The sequence below is a fragment of the Pseudorasbora parva genome, chromosome 4, assembly GCF_024679245.1.
Source record: "Pseudorasbora parva isolate DD20220531a chromosome 4, ASM2467924v1, whole genome shotgun sequence".
Lineage (NCBI taxonomy): Eukaryota > Metazoa > Chordata > Actinopteri > Cypriniformes > Gobionidae > Pseudorasbora > Pseudorasbora parva.
The window spans coordinates 25485230-25510450 of record NC_090175.1 but is presented as its reverse complement, the minus strand read 5'-3'; the positions used below and the strand labels follow the sequence as shown (position 1 = coordinate 25510450).

At 38.9% G+C, this 25221-nt stretch overlaps 1 protein-coding gene across 2 annotated transcripts in view; it reads left to right on the top strand.

The window, feature by feature from the left end:
* Positions 1 to 21404, top strand: part of klf12a (Kruppel like factor 12a) — a 28408-nt gene extending 7004 nt beyond the window's left edge. The window contains exons 2-6 of one of the 2 annotated variants that reach the window (XM_067441394.1): positions 5982 to 6063; positions 8863 to 9427; positions 14551 to 14689; positions 20427 to 20584; positions 20678 to 21403. In XM_067441394.1, coding sequence (XP_067297495.1) covers positions 5998 to 6063; positions 8863 to 9427; positions 14551 to 14689; positions 20427 to 20584; positions 20678 to 20871 — 1122 coding nt within the window. In that variant the 5' untranslated portion in view covers positions 5982 to 5997 and the 3' untranslated portion in view covers positions 20872 to 21403. Of the gene's footprint in view, positions 1 to 5981; positions 6064 to 8862; positions 9428 to 14550; positions 14690 to 20426; positions 20585 to 20677 lie in introns of those variants that run through there. The other variant, XM_067441395.1, reaches the window with a different exon arrangement.
* Positions 21405 to 25221: the final 3817 nt, after the last annotated feature.

Genomic DNA, 25221 nt, shown 5'->3' with positions numbered 1-25221 from the left:
TAATAAACAGTTTGACGGCATGCGGTTCAATAGTTCAAGTCAAATTACACACATCTGTCTCACCCTGTCCAGCGGAACACCAGAGAGAGGGCTTCAGATGTTTCTGGCCCGCTGTCTTCATGGAAGAGAGCACAGCAAACCAGTCCAAGCTGTGACCGAGAGGCCATTTGTCATCTTTTTGGCCTGATCTGGGAGCAGGCTTGCTTAGTAACATCTTGATCTCCACCATTCTAAAACGATCTCGAAGTTTCTTACCACACACTTTGCGGTATCAGAAAAGAACGGATGAAGAAGATGTTACAGACAAGTAGACAGGAGAGAAAAAATGTAGACAGCATCTTGAGGTTTAGTTGAGTTGTTTGCAAAACAGGAAAAACAGTTTTTAACACTTCACTCTTCAGAGCGCACTGTTACTTTCATCGGCTTAGCCTTCTGTGAGACAGAAAAGACACATGGTTGGATTCAATTTTCCACCTGATAGATGGCTATAGACATTTGACAGACTTTCCATTCGCAGACAGACGCTGTCACCTGTATGGCAAGAGGCAAGTAGGTCCCACATGAGGTCAGTAAATACTAACCTATGCGCTCCTAACACTGACAGATTTAAATGGAGGGGTTCCAGGCTCCCCTCAAATCAATAGCAGATGTGCAAGTGAGCGTGTTCACTCCTAGTTCTCTCTGAAGGCAAGTGGAAAATGCAGAAGCCTGATTTTTTAAACTAAATTTGAGGAATCTGCAGGAGACGTTCTGTAGTGTTTATTTACCTTAAAGGCTGTGAGGAGCAGATGAATCTTCACACAAAGCATTGATTGTGAGGCTGAGAGAGAAGGCCCATTTCATCCATGAAGAGCATTCAAGGATTTCATACATCAACATCTTGTCTAGTATGTTTATTATTTTAGCCATAATGCCAAAATCTCTTTACAACTACTGATGATAGATCACCACTAGGTGCGTGAAATGGGCCGCTAAGAGGTCAGTCAGTTTGATCAAGAGTCCCTGAACGATCACTGACTCAATGAACTCTCATTTGGTGTAGTGTTTTATCGAAGTTTTGGGGCCACCTTTGATTTTTGAACTGAATTGTTGACATGTTTTAGATCTTAACAAACTGACAAGTCTCTAAGTGTGAGTTTATGGACTGTCAGCAACATATACATGTTCAAGCTAGAAAGATCAGAAGTAATACCATACTGTATATAGGGGTGAATTCAGGTTGACTGGGACTTTCCCAAATCTCAAAAAAGTGTCCCAATCAACCTGAATTCGCCTAAAGCATGTAATCACCGCCATGCTGATATTCTCACCAATAGCACAGTTGTGAGAATGCAATTGCTTTTTTTATTACACAGCTCTCTGGAATACTTGATTATGATTGGTTGATTTCATCATCCAGCAGTCTGATATTTCTTGATAACAATAGCCCTTTCACATGGCGTAACTGAAACCAGTACTACTTTGTCATCTCTTTTACGACATTGCTGACACACTCTCTGAAAATCACCTCAGATGTCATTATTCATTATACAGTAATATTGTTGTAGTGTTTGTATTGATGTCAGACCATTTGTTTTAATAGATCATTAGCGTAATAGTTTAAGATAATGAACAGGTAAGATTTTTAAAACAATTTCAAATCAATGTCAATAATTATTTGTTTGGTAAGAAGCCGTGTGTGATGACAGTACATCCGTCTTGTTTAATTTAAAAGTTTGTCTTTGCTTAAAGCTGCTTGCTAGTAACTTATCTTTGCAGAAGCTTTGCAAAGATTTTTTATCCATCTATCCATCTATCCATCTATCCAACTATCTATCTATCTATCTATCTATCTATCTATCTATCTATCTATCTATCTATCTATCTATCTATCTATCTATCTATCTATCTATCTATCTATCCATATATCTATCCATATATCTATCTATCCATCTATCCATATATCCATCTATCTATCTCTGTCTGTCTGTCTGTTTGTCCCCGGGATGACAGTTTTTTTTTAAGAATCACTGACGATTTAGTAGATCTCAATAACGCGACACGAATAACGAGAACATTCTAACAGAACATTCTAAGAACCAAGAAAGAGAGAATATTATTTATGAGCATATTTAGTGGCATCACAAGTTCAGATGAAATTGTTCAGAGATCTGCTGAACAAGAAGAATCAGTTCAGCAGACTGGAATGTTTATATTAGTAGCCACATCTGTTCCGGCATTGTTTTACTTCAAGGGTCTGGCCAATCAATTCTTTAAACGTTGCTGTGCATTCACAGTTGATTCAAATAGTGTAATAGCACACCTCTCCTGAGCAATTCCTCACACACACTCACACACACACACACACACACACACGCACACACGCACACACACAAACACACACACACACACACACACACACACACACACACACACACACACACACACACACACACACACACACACACACACACACACACACACACACACACACACACACACACACACACACACACACACACTCTCCTTCACTTTTTCTCTCTTGGAGGTTTGACAATGTCCTGGCTCTATCCGACAGACGTTGTCCTGCCAAGGAAAATGAGCTCTGTTGAAATGGAAAGTCTGAAGTCACTCAGGGCTTTTTGGCAAAAGACAATTACGCAAAGCAGGAGAATCCAGAATAAGTCTGCATCTTGGGGACGGATCCAGAGCAGTGTCTTTGGATCTGCTCAATTTTTCAGCACAATTACTAAGATCAATTTAAAAGGAGAGGTCTGATCTTGGAGCAGTATCTCAAAGCGTTGTGAGAAAAGACCCAGTTGTGTCTGTTTTCTTTCCAGGGGAGGAAGGAGAAAGGGGAAGAGTGGAGATGAGGAAGGTGTTTGTACAGGAGACATGGGATGAGATTTGAGCCTGGTTATCAGTAGCACGGCAGCGGGCAGGGAGCAGCTCTGACCCAAGGTCACATTCTGATGAGACTTGCCAACTTCCCCACAAAAAATGTTGAGTCACAGCTTTCTCTCTGAGTGAAACGTACCAAGGATGATTTGCTTAGTTAAAGCTCATCTGATCTGACAGCATTCTCAGATAGAGATTGTGTCTAATCTTGGTTGATTCAAGCATTAGCTTGTTGCTAAGCTAATGGTCCAATACGTATAGTGCACCTAAATATTGAAAAATATTTAAACCAAAGAGCAGTAATACACACAAATATTGGGTGATATTCCAGTAGATTGCGATGTTATCATCGTATACGCTAATGGCCCAATAGCGCATACAAATATTGGATAATATTCCAATGGATCCAGATGTGATCGTGTTGCTATTGCCCAATACTTCAACATAAACAAACATACTGGATATTCCAAAAACCTTTAAGCAGTCTTCCTGCCGAGCATGCATATGAAACCTTAAATTGATTTTAATTTTAAGGTTAGCATGTTGCTAAGCTAATTACTTAATACTTTAATAAAACCCACAAATATGCCTTAAGATAAACTATTTTACTTAGCTGGTCTTTAACTTTTAGCTGGTCTTAGCTGGTTTAAGCACAACCACACTGGTTGGTCAGTTGCTGCCTTCCTTTTGGAACAGCATTTGTGTTGAGAGTGTAGGGAGCTCACAAAGCTTTGTTTAACGGCATCCATTACAAATGTACCTTATAATTCAGACCAACTCCCCAGAACAGTGCAAAGGAAATATAAAATACCACAGTGGTCAACCAGGCCCTATGCAAAAACACTTCTAATGGCTTTATCTGAGAACTCAAAGCCTTAAAGATGTTGTATGATGTGCAACTGCAAATGCACAGGCATGTGAAGGGAGGGGGGGGGGGGTTGTCAATCAGCACCTGGGTGTGGTGTGCACCAATGCTTTAAAGTCAAGAACACTCATGGGGAAGTGAAGTGTCTTCAGATTGGTGCCATTAATGTGGGTTCGGGCGTTTTCTGTCTTTGTGAAAACCCAGGCACACATGGATATACACAGCATTTGGAAGAAGGGATTTTAAGTGGGCACAGCCTTTTGGACCCCACCCTTTTCCTGTCTGCCAAGGATTACGGTCACACACACACACACACACATATATATATATAGAGAGAGAGAAGCAGGTCTAAACTAACCAGGTCAACAGAAGCCAAAACAGTCAGCAGTTTCCAGTCTCGCTAATGAATCCGCAAGCACTGCAGTAACAGGAAGAAATCAGGTGATTTCCAGATATAATCCACCTCCTCTATTTATCAGTGCTGAAGACTTATGAGACAGGACTAACGCCATGACCTCCAATAACCAAGGGAGCATTCACACTTATGCAACACTTCCGAATGCTCTTTACGCAAGTTTGCGAGCCATTGCTGCCTATGCTTCATTCCTGCAGTGTTAGTTTCAGTTTTTAAAAAAATAATACAATAGGAATAATAACTAATAGGATCAGAATTATTTTAAGAATTAGCTCGAATGTGATTACGGTGAATGACAAATAAAAGTGTTGAGGATAAAGGAAAGAAAAAATGCACGTGCCAAGTTATTAAAATGTACACTTTGTTTTATGTACATTTAAGATGTTTTTCTATACCATTTTATGAAAAATTTATAAAAAAATTGTTAAGAAAGTAAAAAAAAGAAACATTAATCATTAATAATTTTTTAAAGAGTCTTACAATTCTACGTTTTACAATCTGACTCACAAACTTGCCTTGTTTTGTCATAAAAAAAATCAAATGATCTAATATTTGAAGTGTCATAATATTTAAGTGTGGTAATATTTAGTGTCATAAGGGTCCTCTTTGATATCACTTGCTGTTTTTTCTTCTCCGTGTTGATTTCACCACATGACTTGACTTATTTTCGAATATTGATAAGTGGTTTTGTTCAAACAATTTAGTAAGAGAATTAGTAAGAGATTGTGCCAGTGCCAAACTACTTTATGGATTTATTTTAGGAATTGTATTCTTTCTTTTAATTATTTTTATATTAGGAAAGTTGGATTGCCATGACATTTTTGACATTAACAAATTAATTTGAATTCTGAAGTTGTTGTTGTTGTTGTTTTTTTTTTTATCAATATCAGAATAAAATCATGTAATTGGCATATTGTCCTCCAGTTAGATTTATAATGGCATTACTGAAGCATGGACCTAGCATTTGCTAGCAGAGTGTGATTCTGTAGTAGTGAATATAACATCCTGTCCATTAGAATTCTAGTCATTTGTGCAAGTGTAAATGTTTCACACCTCTCATTTCCTGCTGTCTGGAAACTGGAAGCTATTTGTTGACATTTAGTACATGAACAGTTCACTTTTTCATTTACCATAGCAAGGTTCACACACACACTCACACATACAAACCACGTCAAATCAAGAACACACTAAATGTCTAAAGACTGCTGTAAACACTGCTGTATAATGTTTCCTTCCTTGCTGAAACTACCTTTAAAGGCATCTTAACTGAATGTGACAACATGGGCAATGTCAGTCCAAAGTTAGGTATTAGAACATTCCTTATTGAGTAACTAATGGCTTCCCAGATGTTATGATTCAGGACAGTTCCTTAAAAGAATCTAAAATAGCAAAATCTGGGGCCATTTTTTATAAGCAGCTGTGCTCCCAATTGGAGGTGTAAACAGAACTATCTAAATAATACAACTGATTTTCTCAGAATAATATTTCAGCTACAGCTTGTTCATAGTGAAACAAAACAGTGTCCCTGATAAACATGACTGTAAAATACCTCAAGTAGTAGTAAACACTTCTCAGAATTATATGCTTACTACACCATTTGGCCTGCTCTCTCACACATGTTTACTGTTATCCTCACATTTGATCTATTGGGCTGTCACTCTAAGCACAGCTCCTATATGATATATGAGACAAATCAAAGTCATACCAAACATATTTGATTTCTCTGTTCCTTACTATGGCAGACTGTCTTACAGAACAACATGGTGTGATATAACACTTCAAGTTATCGAAGCCTAACATTTTTTTTTCTGCTGTGCCTCACAGGAACAGTGCTATCAGGATGTTGATGCTGGATGGGATGCCAGCCCTGTCAGTTAAAATCGATCCTGCAGAGTCACAGAGACGGGTAAGAGGTCAAAGCGATGCCACACACGTGTAGTCAGAGGCTTTCAACACTCAAGATGATACGTTGTAATTAACCAATATCAAAGTCACACGGTCTGGAACACTGCAAACGCAGGCGGGCAGAGTGAGGCAAAACAGGGTGTCAGCATTCTTGAAACCACAACCACTTGACCAATCAAATTTGAGGATTGAGGACTGTGTAATTCTGGTGGGTAAATGTCAAAAATCCCGAACAGACAATATCTCAGTCCTAAATAAATTAACGCTTTAATGAATAAAGTAAGGCTACATTGAGAAATACTGTTTTGTTTTTGTAGCAAGTAATATGTTTAAGACATTTACTTTACTCATTATTTACACCTACATGCAATATATGTTTTACAATATATGTTGTAGGGGTGCAATGATACCCTCGTGTTATGATTCAATACATGTCACGATACTGAACTCACGATACGATATTATTGCCATAGGTATAACTTTAAAGGATTTGTTCACTTCAAAATGAAAGTTTCCTGATATTTTACTCACCCCCATCTCATCCAAGATGTTTATAAATCTCTTTCTTTCTTCAGTCGAAAAGAAATTACGTTTTTAGAGGAAAACATTCCAGGATTTTTCTTCACATAATGGACTTCAATGGCAACCAACGGGTTGAAGGTCCAAATCAATGTAGTTTCAAAGGGCTCTGCATGATCCCAGATGAGGAATGGGGTCTTATCGCGAAACCATCTGTCATTTAAAAAAAAAGAAAAAAAAAAGAAAAACATTTATATACTTTTTAACCTAAAAATGCGCAACTTGTGTTTAGTTCTTCTCCATGGCGTATGGCGTAAGTGGAAGTACTGAGAAAGGACAATCTTCTATCTATTGCATTGCGGTGATATTAGTAGTGATGGGGAGTAGATTCCTCGGCTCCGAATAGCCACAGAGTCGGGGTCGACTCCAATACACGATTTGACACTTGGTGTCGACTCTGTTGCTGTGTCCGAAATCGCTCGTTTACTGAATCTCTTATCTAAAGTGCGTGGCAGCTGAGTGCACTATAAGCAAGAAGTGAATGAAATAAAGCGAGGTAATACACTGACGTACACCGCGTCAGAGAGATGCTCTGTCACACTCATTTATTTGAATGCTTATTTTAGAAATAGAAAACAATATCAACATGTGCGTTTAGCGCCATCACTCGACAACAGCTTTTTTTGTGAGTAAAATTATATACGTATAAAAATATAAGTTATTGCTAAATTGGACTAATTTGGACGGCCACGCTAAAAATGTGCAGTTTTAATAAGGGGATTTTAAGACTTTGTGTCGAGGGAAATAATTTAAGTGTGTAACAACTGCAGTTTTGTCTGATTTCTAACCCTGCTTTGATTTAAAGTGGAGTCGATGCCATAGACTCCTACAGTGGGAGTCGAGAATCAGAGTCGACTCCAAAAAACCTGGAATCGAGCACCCCAAGATATTAGTATTTTTTGTTGGGGGGGGGGCAAATGTGCCTAATTTTAATGAAAATAACATCACAATGCAAAAACCTTTATGGTCATCCCTAAAAATAGGCTTTGCTGTCTTTATGCAAAATATGTCTTCTTTTTAAAATATTTTTGGGATTGAAAGATCGGGACTTTTTCCTTACAAGTACCAAGAAACTGTGCTTTACTTTGCCTTTAACGTGCTGTGTGTTGCTTGTCTAGTGGTTTAGATTAAGGTGTCTCATGCTTGGAGTCTTCAGGATGCATGCCAGATTTTCAGGCCTGACCAAATAAGCATATACACGTGTTTTCCCCCTCTCCCCGAGTCCTATGCTCGCTCTCCATTTTCATGCACAGCTAAACTCGCACATAACATTTTGCACCCTGTTTTACCTGTTTTAACGGTTGTCATTGTCGTGCCGTTGTTCGGGTCGAGTGCAGGATGTGCGTGGGCCACGCAGCTCAGCTTTGAAGTGTGTTAAATCAACAGGCAGTGCAGATGCTGAAACGTGCTTCTTGTTTGAGTGGGCTCAACGCCAAGCCCCTTTTCTTGGAAGCGGATTGCTCCCCTCTATTATAGCCGTCCTCACCAGAAGCTATTCGGATTCGGAAAATTAGCCACAATGACTGCTAGCCCCCCATACGAGTGGATGGATGTGCAGGAGGGGAGGGATAGGAAGGTGGGAAAGGTGAAGCATGAGTCGGGTGAGAGAGAAATGGGGTAGAGATGAAGTTTCAAAACATGTTCCATTTCGGCTGAACAGCCTCCAAGTCAACCACAGTAAAAAACAGAAGGGAAATTTTGGGGCTAGAAATAATGCTGCCAGCAGACCACTTTTTGTCCATGATTTCATTGAGTCTGAGCGAGTGCTTCTGGAGTTGTTTGGCTGGAATGTTTTGTCGATTTACTGATATTAATTTGGGATAACAGCTGAGTCAGACGAGCTAACTTTTTTCCTCTCATAATAAACAAATATTCTCAATACATAACGTATGTGTTGCTAGTCCCTATGAAGCACCAACCCCCTGTCTCTCATCTCAGCCCCCTGAAAGCGAGGTTATTTCACTATTTATTTGAAATAGCAAAATTTTGTTATTATGAATCATTGTATCCTTGCCGAATACACATCACATACATTTACCTCGACTGTTCCAAGCTGGTGGAATGACCTGCCTAAATAATTTTTTTAAGAAATGGCTGACGACATTTTTTCGTCAACACTTAACCAATTAATACTAATAATCAGTTTTCTGAAATTACAGGATGTTCCTGTTACAAAATTGATTAATAGTTCACTGATTTCCATCTGTTTCTTTCTTCTCAGTCTCCTGTGATCCATGACTATACAGAGATGGGCGTGCTGGTGTTGAACCGCAGATTTCGGACACAGTCAGATGATAGACGATTCCTGTCCGACCCCTTCCAGACGCAAACAGAGCCAGTGGACCTGTCCACCAACAGAGCCAGAACCTCCCCGTCACTTTCAGCGTCGTCATCTTTATCCTCCTCTCCCTCGTCATCCTCATCTTCAATACGATTCTGTCCACGGTCCCCTTCTTCCAGCAAGTCTCTGTCATCTTCATCACCGTCATTATTATCCATGCCTTCATCTTCCTCCACTTCGGTTATTACCCCCGTTCCACGTTTGAAGATGTCTCCTTCCTGCTCTGGCCCAGTGGTGGCCTCTCCGCCATCCAGGAGTCTCAGGGGGCAGTCATTTTTGCACATACCACAGCTGATGCCTCCTTGCTCCAGCCCGGTCCACCTCCACCCACGGCGGGTGCCGGTGGTAATGCAGCCGATGCCGCTGGTCTTCACTGGGGTGAGATCGCTGGGCAACAGCAGGCTCATGATGCCACTGCTGGAGGAAAACCGGATGCACAGGAAAGGTAAGACATAAGCCTCTAAGCGCTGCTTGACTGTTCTACACCATGTCAAAGGCAAATACAACCCATTATGATCAGTGATGCTGCCTGCACTATAGATGTGTTGCGCGGTGTGAGTCGTGCAACACGGCAATGCAAATTCCCAACAGTAAATTAATGCCCGTTCTATTTCTGATGTTCTTTGCACTTGCGCTACTTCAGGCATGAAGAAAAAATGGATTTGCAACTGTTGCTTTGTCGTAGTAGTGTAGACAACCTCAAGCTTTTGCGGCACAGCGTGGCGTAATGCGACAACTGTCTCGTCCAGTGTGGACACCGTGTAAGTGACCTTATGACAGATAAAAGGCTGACACCCCAAGCCAATGAAATTGCTGCACTGATAAGCCCTGTTGTTAAATATAAATTTGACTGACAGTTCACCCATAAAAAAAATTAGCCCATGCTTTACTTGCCCTCAGGTCATAAAAGGTGTACATTCTTCTTTCAAACAAATAAAATTATGTTAAAAATGTCCTTGCTCTTCAAAACTTTATAACGGCATTGAATGGTTGTCATTTTTGAAGTCCATAAAAGTGCATCTATCCATCATATAACTGCTCCACACGGCTCCAGGGGGTTGATGGAGCCATCCAGGTGGACACTAAAATTATGATTTAAGTTATTTAACTAAATATACCATTTTAATTAATTAGTTCTTATTTAATTATATAAACTATTAGCCTTGATGAACATTCGACCTGGATTACCATAGTAACACACATTGATTGATTGACATCATATTAGCCAAACTCTGCCCCGCCCACAACATTTGAGCTCGGGCAGTTCGCTCTGGACTTGATCCATAGAGGAGTAATTATGGCCAATCATATTGTCAGGGCATGGCTTTAGACGATGATGGACAGATGATAAACAGAAACGTAATCATCCACGTCATCAAAGGTGGTTGCCTTGGATTGAATTTGTTCAAATCCTAAATAGAGAGCTTGTTTGTATACGCATTCACCTTCTCTCTCAAATGATGATCGTGTTGGTAAGTAACTGTGTATCCTTAAATTCTTTTCTTTTCTTTTTTTCACAACACCGGCAAAGATCGTTTATTCCAGCGCGCGTGCAGACAGGGTTGCCAAGTTTTTACAACAAAACCCGCCAACTCCTAGCCCTAAACAATAGCTTCTCGGGGGATTCTCCTGGCAAAAAATGGCGTTTGGGGTTTAAAATGTGTGTTATTTTGGCATGGTTGCTAAAATTTGCATTCCTGGGTCTATATATCACATAATTGAGGTCGCTTCAACCCGCGGACATGGAAACCAACCCGCGGAAAAAACGCAGACTTGGTAACACAGTGCAGTTGAGTTCTGTTGACATTTGACAAAGTAACATTATGCGTCACTTCGTTGCTCTGATTGGTTGTAGGTCTATCTAATTGATGTCTTTTTGGATGAAATACGCCAGCCCAATGGAGCAGAATCAGACTCATATTTTGACTAGACTTGAGAATTGAGACCACGTCAGGCTAATAAACTATAATACTTATCTGTCAACATTGTCGCTATATAATACATTAAGATGAGCTAATAACATCACTGTTTTCTCCAGAACGACTGTACAGACTGTACAAAATTCTGTTGCAATATTGTCCTGTTTAACACTGTGAAGCTGCTTTGAAACAATCATCAGTAAAAGCGCTATATAAATAAAGTTTATTGATTGATTGATTGATTGATTGATTGATTGATTGATTAAGGCCTTCTGAAGCGAAATGGTGCATTTGTGTTTGTTATTTAAAACTTTATAGACTAAAATAACTAAGTCTCTGTCAGTGGTACGGGAGTTGACTTACGCTAAAAGAGAAACCCTTGAACCCTTGACCCTTGACACATATGAATAAAGGATAGGGCAAAACAAAACGTAGCGTCGGGGGTTACACTTTTAGCGCAAGTCGACTTGCGTACCGCTAATTGCAGGAAGCCTGTTATTTTAGCCTATAAAGTTTTAAAAAATGATATTTTTCTTACACAAACGTGCCACCTTTATGCCACCTTTAAATCATCCGCAACACATTTTTATTTCTGTTAATGTCAATATTTATGACGTCGACTTTCCGACTTCTCACTAATTTCTCATCTTCTATTTAGTGTTTAAACAACAACCTCAAACAAAAGCTTGCGCTTTATTTTTATTGCGCAACAATAATCTGCATTTGATTTATCCAAAACTCATCAGGTACACTTTGTGACATCATGTTTTTGACAGACATGGATAGAATACGCGCTTCTTCAAAGGCGATGGGTGAGCTTAAGAGATCCATCCTTATGCAAACTCTTTCATTCTCCTCCTCCATAGGTGCAAAGCAGTGATTTTAAAAGCCTCTCTTCGAGTATCCGTGTAGCTGGCAGGGTCAGTGACAGAACCCAGAGCCCGGCTGTGTGTTAGACAGGCTCAGCTATTATGAGTGCAGCTCCATTGTGCTCGGCTCTTTATAGTCCTCAAAACAGGCAGCCGCTACATCCCTGCAGGAAATAGATGCTATGGCAAAAACTTCGCTTAGCTAAACGAGGGCACTTGGGTTTATCCGTGACAAAGTGTATGCAGAAACACAAAAGCATCTGCAATAAAGGCGTGAAATAAAAAAAAAAATATATATATATATATTAGAAGAAAAAAAAGTATATATATGTGTGGAAAATGTTCAAAAATTTGAGTGCGTTTCATTATAAGGTAATTGACCAGTCACTATACCCCCATCTATCTAGCGCTCCCTCACACACACAAACTCATACTCAAAAACCTTTTTTCTAGGAATGCTCGCCTCTGGGCAACGGAGTTGTTTTTAATGGGCTCTGTGGCTAGGAAGTCTTTCCATTCATTCCTTTTTTTCCATCCTGTTTTCTCCTCTTGGGGGGGGGGGGGGGGCATACATAGTGGTTGGAGATGTCCAATGTCATTTAAGTCTCTCTGCATGTATGTGTGTGTGTGTGTGTGTGTGTGTGTGTGTGTGTGTCTTTCTGCTATAGATTGATCAATCAGAGAAGGGCATTTATATGCATCAGAAGCACAGTGTGTGTGTGTGTGTGTGCAAACAAGCAGGTTGACACATAATTAGGCTTGTGCAGCTCACACTTTGAAGCTCCAATTTTGGTTCATTAAAAACATTCAAGATTCGCACGAAGAGACCAGCCCCCTATCTTGAGGGTCCGTCTCTCATGAAGTATCCATGGCAACAAGACAGGACATGGAATGACACGAATACAACGGAGACCTTTGAAATTGCTATTACAACCAAACAAAAACAAAACAAACCAATACAAACATGCCCAGCTTTCTTATTACAGGAATAGAGTGAACTATAGTGTGTCATTCATTTGAGCTAGGAACAGTTGAGTTCACTCAAAAATACAATTTTGTCATTATTTACTCAAGTTCATGCTCCACGTGGCAAAGTGTGGACTTCAATGAGATTCTCATTACTGAACACAAAAACGTCCAACCTGCACAGGTTACATAGAGATTATCAGTGAATTATTAAATATAAAATCAAAAGGTATTTTAGCATTCTTATATACTATTAATTATATTTTATATTTGATATTTTATGATATTTTAATTAATATTATTATATTTTAGGTTCTCATTTTAATTTTAGTTTAATTTCATTTTATAAATAAAATATATATTTTAAAAATATTTAGCTTTTAATTGTTTCAGTTTTAGTAATTTTAGTAATTCAAACTTATTTTATTCTGTTAGTTAAGGCAACATGTTTTTTCAAAGTTTTTCATCTTATATTTATATTTTAATTTATGTCAGCTTTACTTCAATAAACAAAAATTACTATTAATAATGTTAGTTCCCATTATGAACACTGATGTCAAGTACATTTACACTTTCATTTTGATCTGTTTATTACAAAAATGATGTTGATAGCTCCACCCCACACATACGTAACCAAGGCAACGACTATGGTGGAATATCTGCTTGGGTATGATGTCATCAATAAGTGTCAATCAATCAATGTGTGTTACTATAGTAATCCAGGTCGAATGTTCAGTTAAAAAGTCATCCCTTCCATCCCAAAAACACAAACACAGTTTTCATGAACAACTCAATAGCACGGGCACAAACATATAAGAGGGTTATATCGATCACAAAAGGAGGAACCAATGGAAACAAACATATATTAGGAGTTTATTATATTAATTTTCGGACACTTTAGAAGCTGACGCTTGAAACAGACAGCGAGAAGGTTTAGACGCTACAGGCATATATGGTGTGGAAATGAATAGGTCATTATCATCGCCGAACTGAACAACAATACAATCACGAATGGACAAGCAAGCGAACATGACACATGATTATTCAAACAAAAGCCAGAATATATTAATTCTGTGAAACAAAACCAAATCAATGTTACTCGTCTATCGAGATGAAAAAAAGCAACCTCGGCTTTGAACCGATATTAACATGGGTCCTACTTCTTGCCTGATCATAAGCCTTTTTTTGTTCCACAGACATCTTCCACATTTGTCTTTCATCTGCTATTTCTCTCTTTCAGTCGTCACTCAGCTAATGTCTGTCGTGTTTTTTGAACAATGACGTGCACTAAGTGCTCTCTTCTCCCCGTCATTAGTAGACACGCCCCTTACTAGTGATTGGCTGTAATTTTGTTTTGGCACTCCGCCCGAGATACTTTTCTAAAGCAGTTTTGTAATATTACTTACCCCACACCTTTAATATGTACTCCTTAAATGGTGCTTTTATTGGTCTCTATGAATTGTTGTTGTATGGGGGGGAAAATATGTGGTCATTGGAGATCTTTCTGTTGTCTATCAAAGCTTTTATTAGAACATTAGTCAAAGAGCCATTAGATTAGAATCTAACACAACACAACATCAACATCAGTTGAGGGCTGCAACAACTTTTAAATGACAATATCCTGGCCGGACTACTGTAGTCAGTGATATAAGTATTTGAAATGAACATGATTTCTTACAGTCTAGTGACATTTCAGGGCCATTTTATGAATAACTGAAATACATTTCTTACATACAGTTCCTTTAACTTTGGGGTGTTTTAACCATGTGCATATTGTAAATTCATCTGTGCTATACCTCTGTTTTTTTATCCAGTCACGCACCGAATCGCAGATGGACTGTCACCTCGGCGATCTTTGAGCGAAAGCGAGGATGATGACCTGCCCAACGTGACCTTGGAGAGTGTGAATGAAACAGGATCCACCGCCCTGACTATCGCCCGCGCTGTCCAAGAGTAAAGAAACCTTTATCATTTATCTGCAGTCTACAGCCTACCTATCTATCATTATGATGTATGATGTTAATTCTCAGAGCTCAGTCTGTGCACAATGGGTGGGGGGGGGGGGGGGTATAGATATAAGATTTTAGATATTTTTAAATGAAACAACATGAATTGATATTATTAAAAAACGGAACTGTCTTGTATGATCTTTTTAAAAGTGCCCCTATTATACTTTTTCAGATATTACCTTTCATATAGTCTGTTATATAGGGGCGAACTCAGGGTGACTGGGACACTTTTTTCCTTAATGGCAAAATGTGTCCCAATCACCCTGAATTCATTCTTACTGGTTGTCAATATAGAGTTTCAAAGAGCAAAGTGCATGACAAATTGAGGTATTGTCTCCCAAAAGAAAGAACCGATTCTGAACTGCCTGAAAAGAGCCGTCGGTAATTCCAGTCCTATTTGCTACACAAACCTATGTAGGATTGTAACAAATGTGCATAATGCCAGCCTATGGTTCTCATTGGCTGCCCACAAACAACGTGCTTTGACTCGGAATCAAACACTAGCTGCGTTTACATGGACCCTAATAACCCAACTGTAATCGTAGGAATAAAAGTCACATGTAACCACATCAATTCCGATTCAAGTTTCATTCAGATTGTAAGTGGTGGTTTCAACCTATTCTAACCCGATAAAGAGGACGTAAACACTTAGAAATATCGTAATGATGTATGACACATGGAACAAGCTTTTTGTTGTTGTTGAATGAAGTAATTTGTGTAATTCTAAAATTGTCTTTTCACTCATCTTCTTTGAAATGGAGGACGACATCCCACCAGTCATTGTTTCAGACTTTGATTAATATAAGCAGCCGTCACAACAGTTAATATTAAGTCTGCTTTTTAAAACAAAGGAAAGAAGCAATGTAGCTGGCGAAGTAAAATTAAAGTGTTTTTTACCTTGGGTGTATGTAAGTATTTTGTGGGAGACCTCCAAAACTAAATTAGGAACCTTTTAAGTAATATAATCGGGGCATTTTAATGGAGAATTAATAAACAGTTGCATACAGCATTTTATGAGAAAATTCTCTAAGCAAGTAGGGACAGAGGCACACAGGATGGCAAAACTGTCTAAATGTGACTGGAAAGGACAAAGGTGCCAGTATGATTTATAGCAAGGTGCAGCGGGAGTGAATATTAGTGTGAAAGAGAATGTGTGAGAGAGATTAGCTGATTTGACCTGTTGGTTCTTCAGTCGATACGAATTTGATCCAGTGATTCATGTAGTGTTTCCATAGTTTCTATACAGTTCTGATTTGTGGACAACATTTGAAATCTGACAAAACCACCCTGGAGATATTTTAAGACACCTTCAAGTGGGAAAATTATTCAGAAATAAATCCACTTCTGTTTTTCCTTAATTATACTGTATTATTATTTGATTATTATAATTAGCTTTACATAGTTTAAGCATTTGGCAGATGGCATACGTTTTGCCATTTTGGTCACCTTGCCTTCTCTGGAAATCAAACTCATGATCTTGTTTAACCCGTTGAAGGGAACTGATCTCAGCCTCAGAGGGAGGGAATGTGTTGTGGACACAGGTGCAGGAGTCAATGCAGGTTTATATACGCTATAACTTGACCGGTGGTCAGCTAGTGAATAATGAATAGACTTCATTCTTACCTTTATTATTCTGATAAACTGATCTCCAGACAGTGATGCTGCCCTGCACGTCACCACCCCTGGAAAGCCCCTCTGGTCTTCTCCACTGGGAAACATACAAACAAAAGACGGAACTTAAATGACTGCGCTGAGTTTAGTCTGGTGGCAGCTGCTGTTTCCCTCCCTGCTTCTCTCATTGACAACAATATAACGTTGATTTTTATGTAAAACACTAGATACAACACCTCTGACCTCAGACTAAAAATTCCAAGCTCCTCATGAGGATATGATGGAATGTGGAAAACAGTGACAGTTTTGTAAAAAAAAATTAGATTGTTTCAAGGAGGTGAAAAGATCTAGGATGTTTTCTTTCTTTCTTTTCCTCTTTGGGCCCCCGAAAGTGAAGGAGCGTGCCAAAAGCTACAGGTGCCCCCCCACCAATGCCCTTATCCTGCGCACGCATGCAGCCCGTCTGCCTGCCTGCACCCCTAACCCAAAAGAAACAGGAAGTGGCTCTGTGTGGGGTGAAAATGCCTCTGCTGCCACACAGAAAATAGGCCTAATCTAATCTATCCGAGCAAAAAACAGATATATCAAATGCAAGATAGGATAAGAACAGGCAGATTTCCCTGATACAAAAATATATTAACAGTAATAGTAAATGCATTCATTTTTAACCAAATAAACTATTAATATTCTCCTTTAATCATTAAATGGTAAATAATGTGTCATTTCTAAACCACTAGCGCCACCAAAAGGAACTCCCAAAAATAATGGTTGTTTTCGTACAGGTTCACGACTTCACATTTACAAATAATCGGATAGAGTAAAAAGTATGCGTATTTGGCGTGCGGTCCAGGGGGAGGACTCCGGTTCAGAATTTGGCCAGCCGTATTTAGTTAGGATAGTAACCGAAGAAACGGGTTTTGGAGGGATGCATAAAACTGTCGAGGAGCATGTCAGTCAGGCCCCCTCTTGTACTTAGATAGACAATTTAAACGTGCTCCTCCCAATTTTAAAACACAATTTTCTAAACACTTACCCCTAATCCTAAAAATGACAGGCATATACACCTCCTCACCTGTAACCACAGTCTGTCATCCATTGCCATCAATTAATTCCTGTAGCTCCCTCAAGTGGCCATTTAAAATCGTACATTTAGAATGTTCTGGGGTGCGTTATTCCAATCCAAACCATTCTAAACACATTGTAGCAGGGTTGCCAACTTTTAAATTCAGGTTGGAGTGAGACTTTTTTTTTTGGTGGGTGACATCGATTTCGATCATGATTCAGTATCAATTCATATGTAGTATATAGTCTAATGTACACCATAAGGAAAAATGTGTTTGTCTTAGCATTATTTTAGCACTCTATTTTAAAACGTTTCTTGGGTCAAATTATATGTGCTCACATTCATTAATATTCACTTGTGTGTGCTTATATAAGTATCATTATTAATTAAAATTATTAGGATACTAATACTAATACTAATTTACCTTTTAATAAGGTAAAATTTCACATTTCTAGTGTTTGATCATATCTAAATATTTATTAAAATGCAAGACTGCAATACTTTTTTGAGCAACTATTTGATACATGTTTATTTATTAAAACTATAGGCTAGGCTACCATAAGGCACCTTCTGGTCAATGGCATTACAAATTAAAATTATTATTTTTTTTAGCCACAAAATTACTCTAATTTGCCTCTTTTAATTGGATTTCTCTATTCTAACCTTAATTACTACACAATTGTAATATAAATAATACTAAATATTAGATGAAAAATATTTTAAGTGGTCATTAATTGAAAATAATTATTGCACAAATAGTATTTAGTACCAAAAGATCTCCTCAACATATTCTATAAATATTATTGAACTAAAATATAGAACATTGTTCAACCTCTGTTCAATGTTCAACCACTGGCTTTAACATTATGCCACATTAGCGCCAAAATGCTATTTTTGAATTTCGCATTAAAAATTAAAAGCTTAGCTTTTTTTAATAACAAAAGCAGATTTGACAGAGTGAGCGTGAGATAGTTCGATAGTAAGTTCCAACGAACATTCGGTAACAGCATCGCAAGTTGTGTGGTCTTTTGTATCTTAGGGTACTGCCCCAGTTACAGCTTTGTCCCCTTTTCTGAGTGTGGTTGAACGACACGGTTTCGGGAAACCGTCATGACTAGTTGATTTCTTCCTGATGCACATACTATATTTAGCCTAAGCAGCAAGTTACGTTGCTGTATGGGAAACCAACCCTGATTTGTTTTACATGTGTGATTTTATTCCTACGTCTTTCTGGATAGAAATATGTGAAGAAATTATAATATTAGACGACTTTAACTACTAGGCCTATGTATAAATTTAACAACATACAAAAAAAGTATAATAAATACTGGTGTGAATCTTGAGACAAAACAATGGCATTGTCATTAACATATTTTAAAACATGTCAGTGCAAGTTGCTTTAAGTTAAGAAAGCTCAAACATGCATTTTAGTCTGAGACTAGGCTAAAGCTTTGTCTATAACTGAGGGGAAGACACTTAATATAAAGTGGGACCTTAAAGAGGGGGTGAAATGCTGTTTCATGCATACTGAGCTTTTTACACTGTTAAAGACTTGGATTCCCATCCTAAACATAGACAAGGTTTCAAAAACTAATGTTGGACGTTTGATGGAGTATTTCTGTGTTAAAAATGCTCCTCACAAAAAAAAATACTTTCTCACAAGTTTCAGAGAGTTTTTTTCGAGTATGGGTCGACTTGACGTTAATAGAACGGAAGGTCCTTGTATATGGGCCGTACGGGCTCTTCTCCCGGTAGGGTGCGCGCGCGCTTGACTAGAGGGAGAGAGAGGAAAGGCACGGCCGTAAACACTCTCTCAGCTGCAGATCCAGTCGTCCGTGAACACTAATGTCGGTTATAGTCCACGCCGCGCTCCACTTCATTCCTCCACTTTGACATTAAGCGACTTCAACGCTTCAGCACAGCATTCCGGGAAGGCAGCGCTGCATTTGAACCGATTTGAACGCAGAAATGCTTCAGTCGCATCGCAAAGTGGATCTCCACACTCCAAGAAGTGTGTTTTTGACGGAGCGGTCCCAGCGATAAAGGTTCGGTCCTGCTTTGGAAGCAGCCGGTGATTAATACTGCTTCAAATGTCTGTGCTGTTGCTTATCGTCGCGTATGTAAACATCAGTAAACAACACGATCGCGTGCTTCGTCATTCAAATGCGCTAACGGACTTCATTGCTGTTCTATGTATAACGTTACACTAGTCTGACGTGCAAAACCGTTTTGCTTGCTACTAAGGTTTGGTCGCAAACAATAGTCCATAAACTGAATCATGTCCTCATTAACTGAGAGTAAAGACAAATGTTGACAGGCCACTAAATACAGTACATACCACAGAGACGGACGTCCTGCTGTTGCTGTTTCTATTTCAGCCTCCGAATTAGATTCTGGATCATATCTATTAGCTGAGATCGATAGCAAGGGTTTCTCCACGCTTGAGGACGTCACCGCTTTGTTCGCACTCGTCATTCTTTAGCTCCGCCCACATGATACGCCTCTAGGCGCTCGTTTTTTTTCCGGAAAGACTCGGTACAGCCCATATTTCTTTTACAAATATAATAAAACTAAAGACTTTTCGGAGATATGAAGGATGCAATACTACTCTATAGGTACTCAAGATTGACATGAGATTGACTGAAACTGAGTGTTTCACCCCCCCTTTAAATAAATAATTGTATAGTATTGTAATTTATTTACGAATAGCTAATGCATTATTTCTGCTTGTCATCCTGCATTTAATATAGACTACCATTATCATGTAGAACAGAGCTAGTTGCTGTGCGAGTAAAACCTTATTCCTCTGATCTCAAGAGACACTCTAGCGACTGCCGCTAGAGGTTGCAGTCTTTAGGCTCCTTGTTAGATCGTCCGACTTTCATGCCAGCGGGCCCGGGTCAAGTCCCGGTCCGAACAGAAGGGGTTACACATGCTTGACAAAATGTTCTTTAAATATAAATAAATTGCATTTAATAACTTTGGAAATCATATGCTGTCATTGCAGTTCCCTGTTGCCGTTCAGTATTGAGAGTCTGCGGAGGCCCAGGCCTTCAGAGTCACCTGACTCAAAGAGAAGACGCATTCACAGATGTGAATTTGACGGCTGCAATAAGGTTTACACCAAGAGCTCTCATCTTAAAGCCCACAGACGCACACACACAGGTGAGCCTGCCTTTACATCAGGCCATGTTTCAAAAAACAAGTTATATTCCTGTTCCAGGTCTTTTATTGATATTTCAGCATTTTCTCTCTCAGGTGAAAAGCCATACAAGTGCACGTGGGATAACTGCACATGGAAGTTCGCTCGCTCTGATGAGCTGACTAGGCATTACCGCAAACACACCGGTGTTAAACCATTCAAATGCAGCGACTGTGACCGCAGCTTCTCCCGCTCGGACCACCTCGCCCTCCACCGCCGCAGACACGCCCCACAAACATGCATAGTGTGAAAAAAACACTTAATGGACAATAAGCAGACAGAGCGGGTCTCTGTCTGTGAGTGTTGCATGCAGAAGGTCCGGAATTATTCCCCGCACAACAATATGAGGTGACAGACATGGGAATAGGACAGGAATTAGAGACAGAAGATGAGTTCCGTTTATTATGAGATCTGTCTTTCCTCATATTGTTTATCTTCTGCACTTTTTATGTGAGGTTTATTCATAAAGGAGTCTTGTACTAATGAACTATTAAAAGCCATTTGCTGTTAAACGTATTTTTTTCAAAACCTTCAGGTTTGCCTTCAGGTTTACTCATGGAATTGCAGTTTTTCAAGTCTCAAACATATTTTGAGTTAATTTTGTGATACGTATGTTTGTCTAAAAAGCATTGCAGATGAGCCTAAAGATTTGGTCATGCAATTACCCAATAAAGGTCACTTTGAACACACACACACACACACACACACACACACACACACACACACACACACACACACACACACACACACACACACACACACACACACACACACACAACAAACATAATGACATTATAGCAATGCATTTATTGCAAGTTCACAATTTAGCTTTAAACTCTGCATGGGCTCCAGTTATCACTTAATTATATATATATATATATATATATATATATATATATATATATATATATATATATATATATATATATATATATATATATATATATATATATATATATCTGAATGTGAGGAGACGGCCGTAATGTAGTGTTCTGTCATATGAGAGAGACATTCACTCACACCTTTTTAAACTTTCCTTGCATCATTTGTGCTCAAAACTAGTGTAGCAGATGTCTGTATATTTTATAGTCTTTACCATGTGGTATATCATTTTTGTTTGTTTGTTTGTATTGTATGTCATATATTTGTTATGTATTCTGAGATTTGCACCCTTCCGTCCATAAATATGTGATGCCAAAATGTATAGTATTTTACAGGGAACCCAGTGACTAAAAAAAAAAAATGTGTGTAAATGATCGTCAAATGGGAATTCCTTTTTTTCTTTTTTTTCCTCTTCTACAATGATGTATCTGTAAATGATGTTATGGTAAACATTTCAGTTTTATATGGATTTAACTGTGAATTTATACATAAATACAGTATATGTTAGAATAAGGCATGAATAAAAGCACCGATTTGTATGTACAGAAAAGACTTGTTTTTAAAAAAAAAAAAAAAAACATAAACCCAAACCTAATGAGTCTAATGAGTTTTAAAAATAAAATAAAAAGTCAGAAAATAAAATAAAATAATAAAATAGGATATAATAGAACGATGATAACAGATCAAACAGAGCATGGATGGATTTTTTTTTTTTACGATTTAGATTTTGCAAAAAATACTGCAAAGATCAAAGATATAGGAAAAGGAAACAGTTTTTATTTCAAATCTTGATTTTTTTAATGGAATTTGACTAGCCTCTGCTGGTTGATTTGGGAACTGCACTATTTTGGTTACACTTTATTTTACAGTACGTGCACTTATAGTCTACGTCTACCCAAGAAAGTACCTGTGATATAAGATAACTACGTGGGTTAATGTTAGATTTAGAGATAGTTTCAGGGTTGGTTCCTAGTTAACCAGTGTTTAGAAGATTACTTTGGATGTATTAAGTATAGCGTAACTATTTCAATTAATTAAAGCAATATAACTAATCACATTAGGCATACTTTTCTAATTTCCACCACTGGAACACATTTTTTATCACTCGCCATGGTGGCAAATCTTAGACAGATTGTAGCCTTAACCTTTCAGCGCTAATGTAGATCACCAAACATAGGCAAAGCAAGTTATTTTTATTCAATACCAGGAGTTTTAACTGACTGAGAAGGTGGGGTCTCCAGAACATTTCAGAGAATAAAAAGACAAAGCAAAAATGGAAAAAGTCTACCGTACGTTCTGACTTTTCAGTTTTAAATTTTCTCTCCTTTCTTGCTGTACAAATAGGCTACTTTCCAGAACTGTATGTTTGCTCTGTGTCTTTCTATTAAGTTTTTCTTCCTATAGTCCGCTTTGTCTTGCTCAATGGCGTTGTAATGCAGTAGCGTGAACTGCTTGTAGGCTATACATTTATTGTAAAAGTTGCTTATACAAATCATTTTTAATTAAACGTTCTTCTTCAGTTTTATAGATCCAACCGGGATCCAAAACATAGACCGTAAAAAGCTGCAGTTTTTCCTCTTTGTCGCCATCTCTGTTCGAAAACTGCAACTGCATTTATTCGCGGGCACGAGTTGATCATCCCGCGAATAAATGCAGTTGTCCCCCCAATTGTCCCCCAAAGGGACAGAAATATCAGTTTTGGGGAGGTCATTTTCACTTTCATTTTACATTTTACTTTCATTTTTTAACACTATTTAAAACATGTGGGTAAAACATAGGTATTCGTTCAGCTACATTTCCTTTCCCTCCTCTCCCTCCGCCTCTTTGTCACTCATGCGCGGCGCACACACCTGGCACACACACACACCGCCGCGTCTCCATGAATTCTCCATGAGAATGAGCGTTAGTTCGACGTTGAAAGCAACTTCGCAAACGGTTGGCATCTTGTCTTTTGAACACCTTTACACAATCACATTAAAAAGTGGAATAAAAATATTTTAAATTCTGAATATAATTTTGTCAGTGTGTTATGTCAACCCAAAAAGCGATTGGGCCTTCTTTAGAAAGTTAACTAGCAAGTTTTGAGGTAAAATTAAATGTGAAAATTGTACAGCTGCGGTATTTGTACCCTATAGGGTGTGAATTCTGTATAAAAGATATGACTAAAACTAACACTAAAACTAATAAAAACTAAAACTAAGAAGTTCAACTACCCCCCAAAGCCCCCACCACCACTCAAATTAATGCAAGACGAAGATTAACTGCAAATTGTGTGTAAACCTCCGATACAACTATAAAGTAATTATTCCATCACAATTCACAAATAAATCTCTCAATCAAGTGACTGTGTCTATAGTATTACACAACAATTATAATTTTACACAACATTAAAATATTATTTTCAAATAAACTTTTATATTTATTATTATTTTAAATTATTATTGTCCCTGGATCAGTAATTAGCTCTTGTAATAAAGTAGCAGATGCTGGAACAGATTTTAAATATCACCTCAAGATGCAATCTAATCCTGTTTACATAAAATAAATAAGCCTGCTCCCGAGCAGGTTTAAGCTAACAGACCTGTTGCTATGACAGCAAGTCCAGGATGAGCTTCGCAGAACCAAACAATCCGAGATCAAGCCAAACCATCAACAATCAAATCCAGCTAACTGAGTTAGCGACGTACGAAAGGCCCCTGGATGAGTTGCCGCCTGTGACATTTAACAACATGGATGTTTCTAATTTACTCTGCAAGATGGAGCGTCTGCACAGTGAGATGTGTGTGTTCGTTGAGGCACTCAGTAAAACTCCAGGCAGAGATTTGTGAGGATCTACGGTCTGTTACCCCCCCCCCCCCCCCCCCCTCCACTGCTGACACCGCTCTGTCCACTGAACTGTATCTGGTGCTTCCTTTTTAGTTAAATCAGTCAGCGGGCTAGCGAGGTCTGAATAATTAGGCACAAACCTTCTGTAATATCCTGCTAGCCCCAGGAACTGTCTAACCTCCTTTTTGGTTTTAGGTCTTGGACAGGTCGCAATTGCTGCCGTCTTGTCAATTTGGAGACGCACCTGCCCATGACCCAAGTGGAAGCCCAGATATCTTACTTCCACCCGCCCAATCGCGCACTGCTTTGGGTTTGCCGTGAGCCCCTCCCTTCTCAGCGACTTCAAGCGAGCCAAGTGCTGCATATGCCGCTGCCAATCCGTACTGTAGATGATTATATAATCCAAGTGCGCAGCAGCATATGCAGCGTGCGGCCGGAGAATTCTGTCCATTAGACGCTGGAATGTTGCGGGAGCCCCGAACAAGCCGAAAGGAAGCATGACGAATTGGTGTAATCCAAACGGATTGGTGAAAGCGGTTTTCTCTTTGGACATTGGAGACAAGGGGATCTGCCAATAACCCTTTGTTAAATCCAGTGTTGAATAAAAGCGAGCGGTCCCTAGCCGATCAAGCAGCTCGTCAATCCTTGGCATTGGGTACGCATCAAATTTCGGCACCGCATTCACCTTTCTATAGTCCACACAGAACTGGATTGAGCCGTCAGGTTTTGGAACCAAAACTATTGGGCTCGCCCAATCGCTGTTGGACTCCTCTATTACCCCCATATCCATCATTGCCTCTAGGGGTGACCCCGAATAGTCGAAGATTCGATGCATCGATATGCGGAGCCTGATTCGACCACCGATCTCACGGTCGAATCTTCGCGGGTGTTA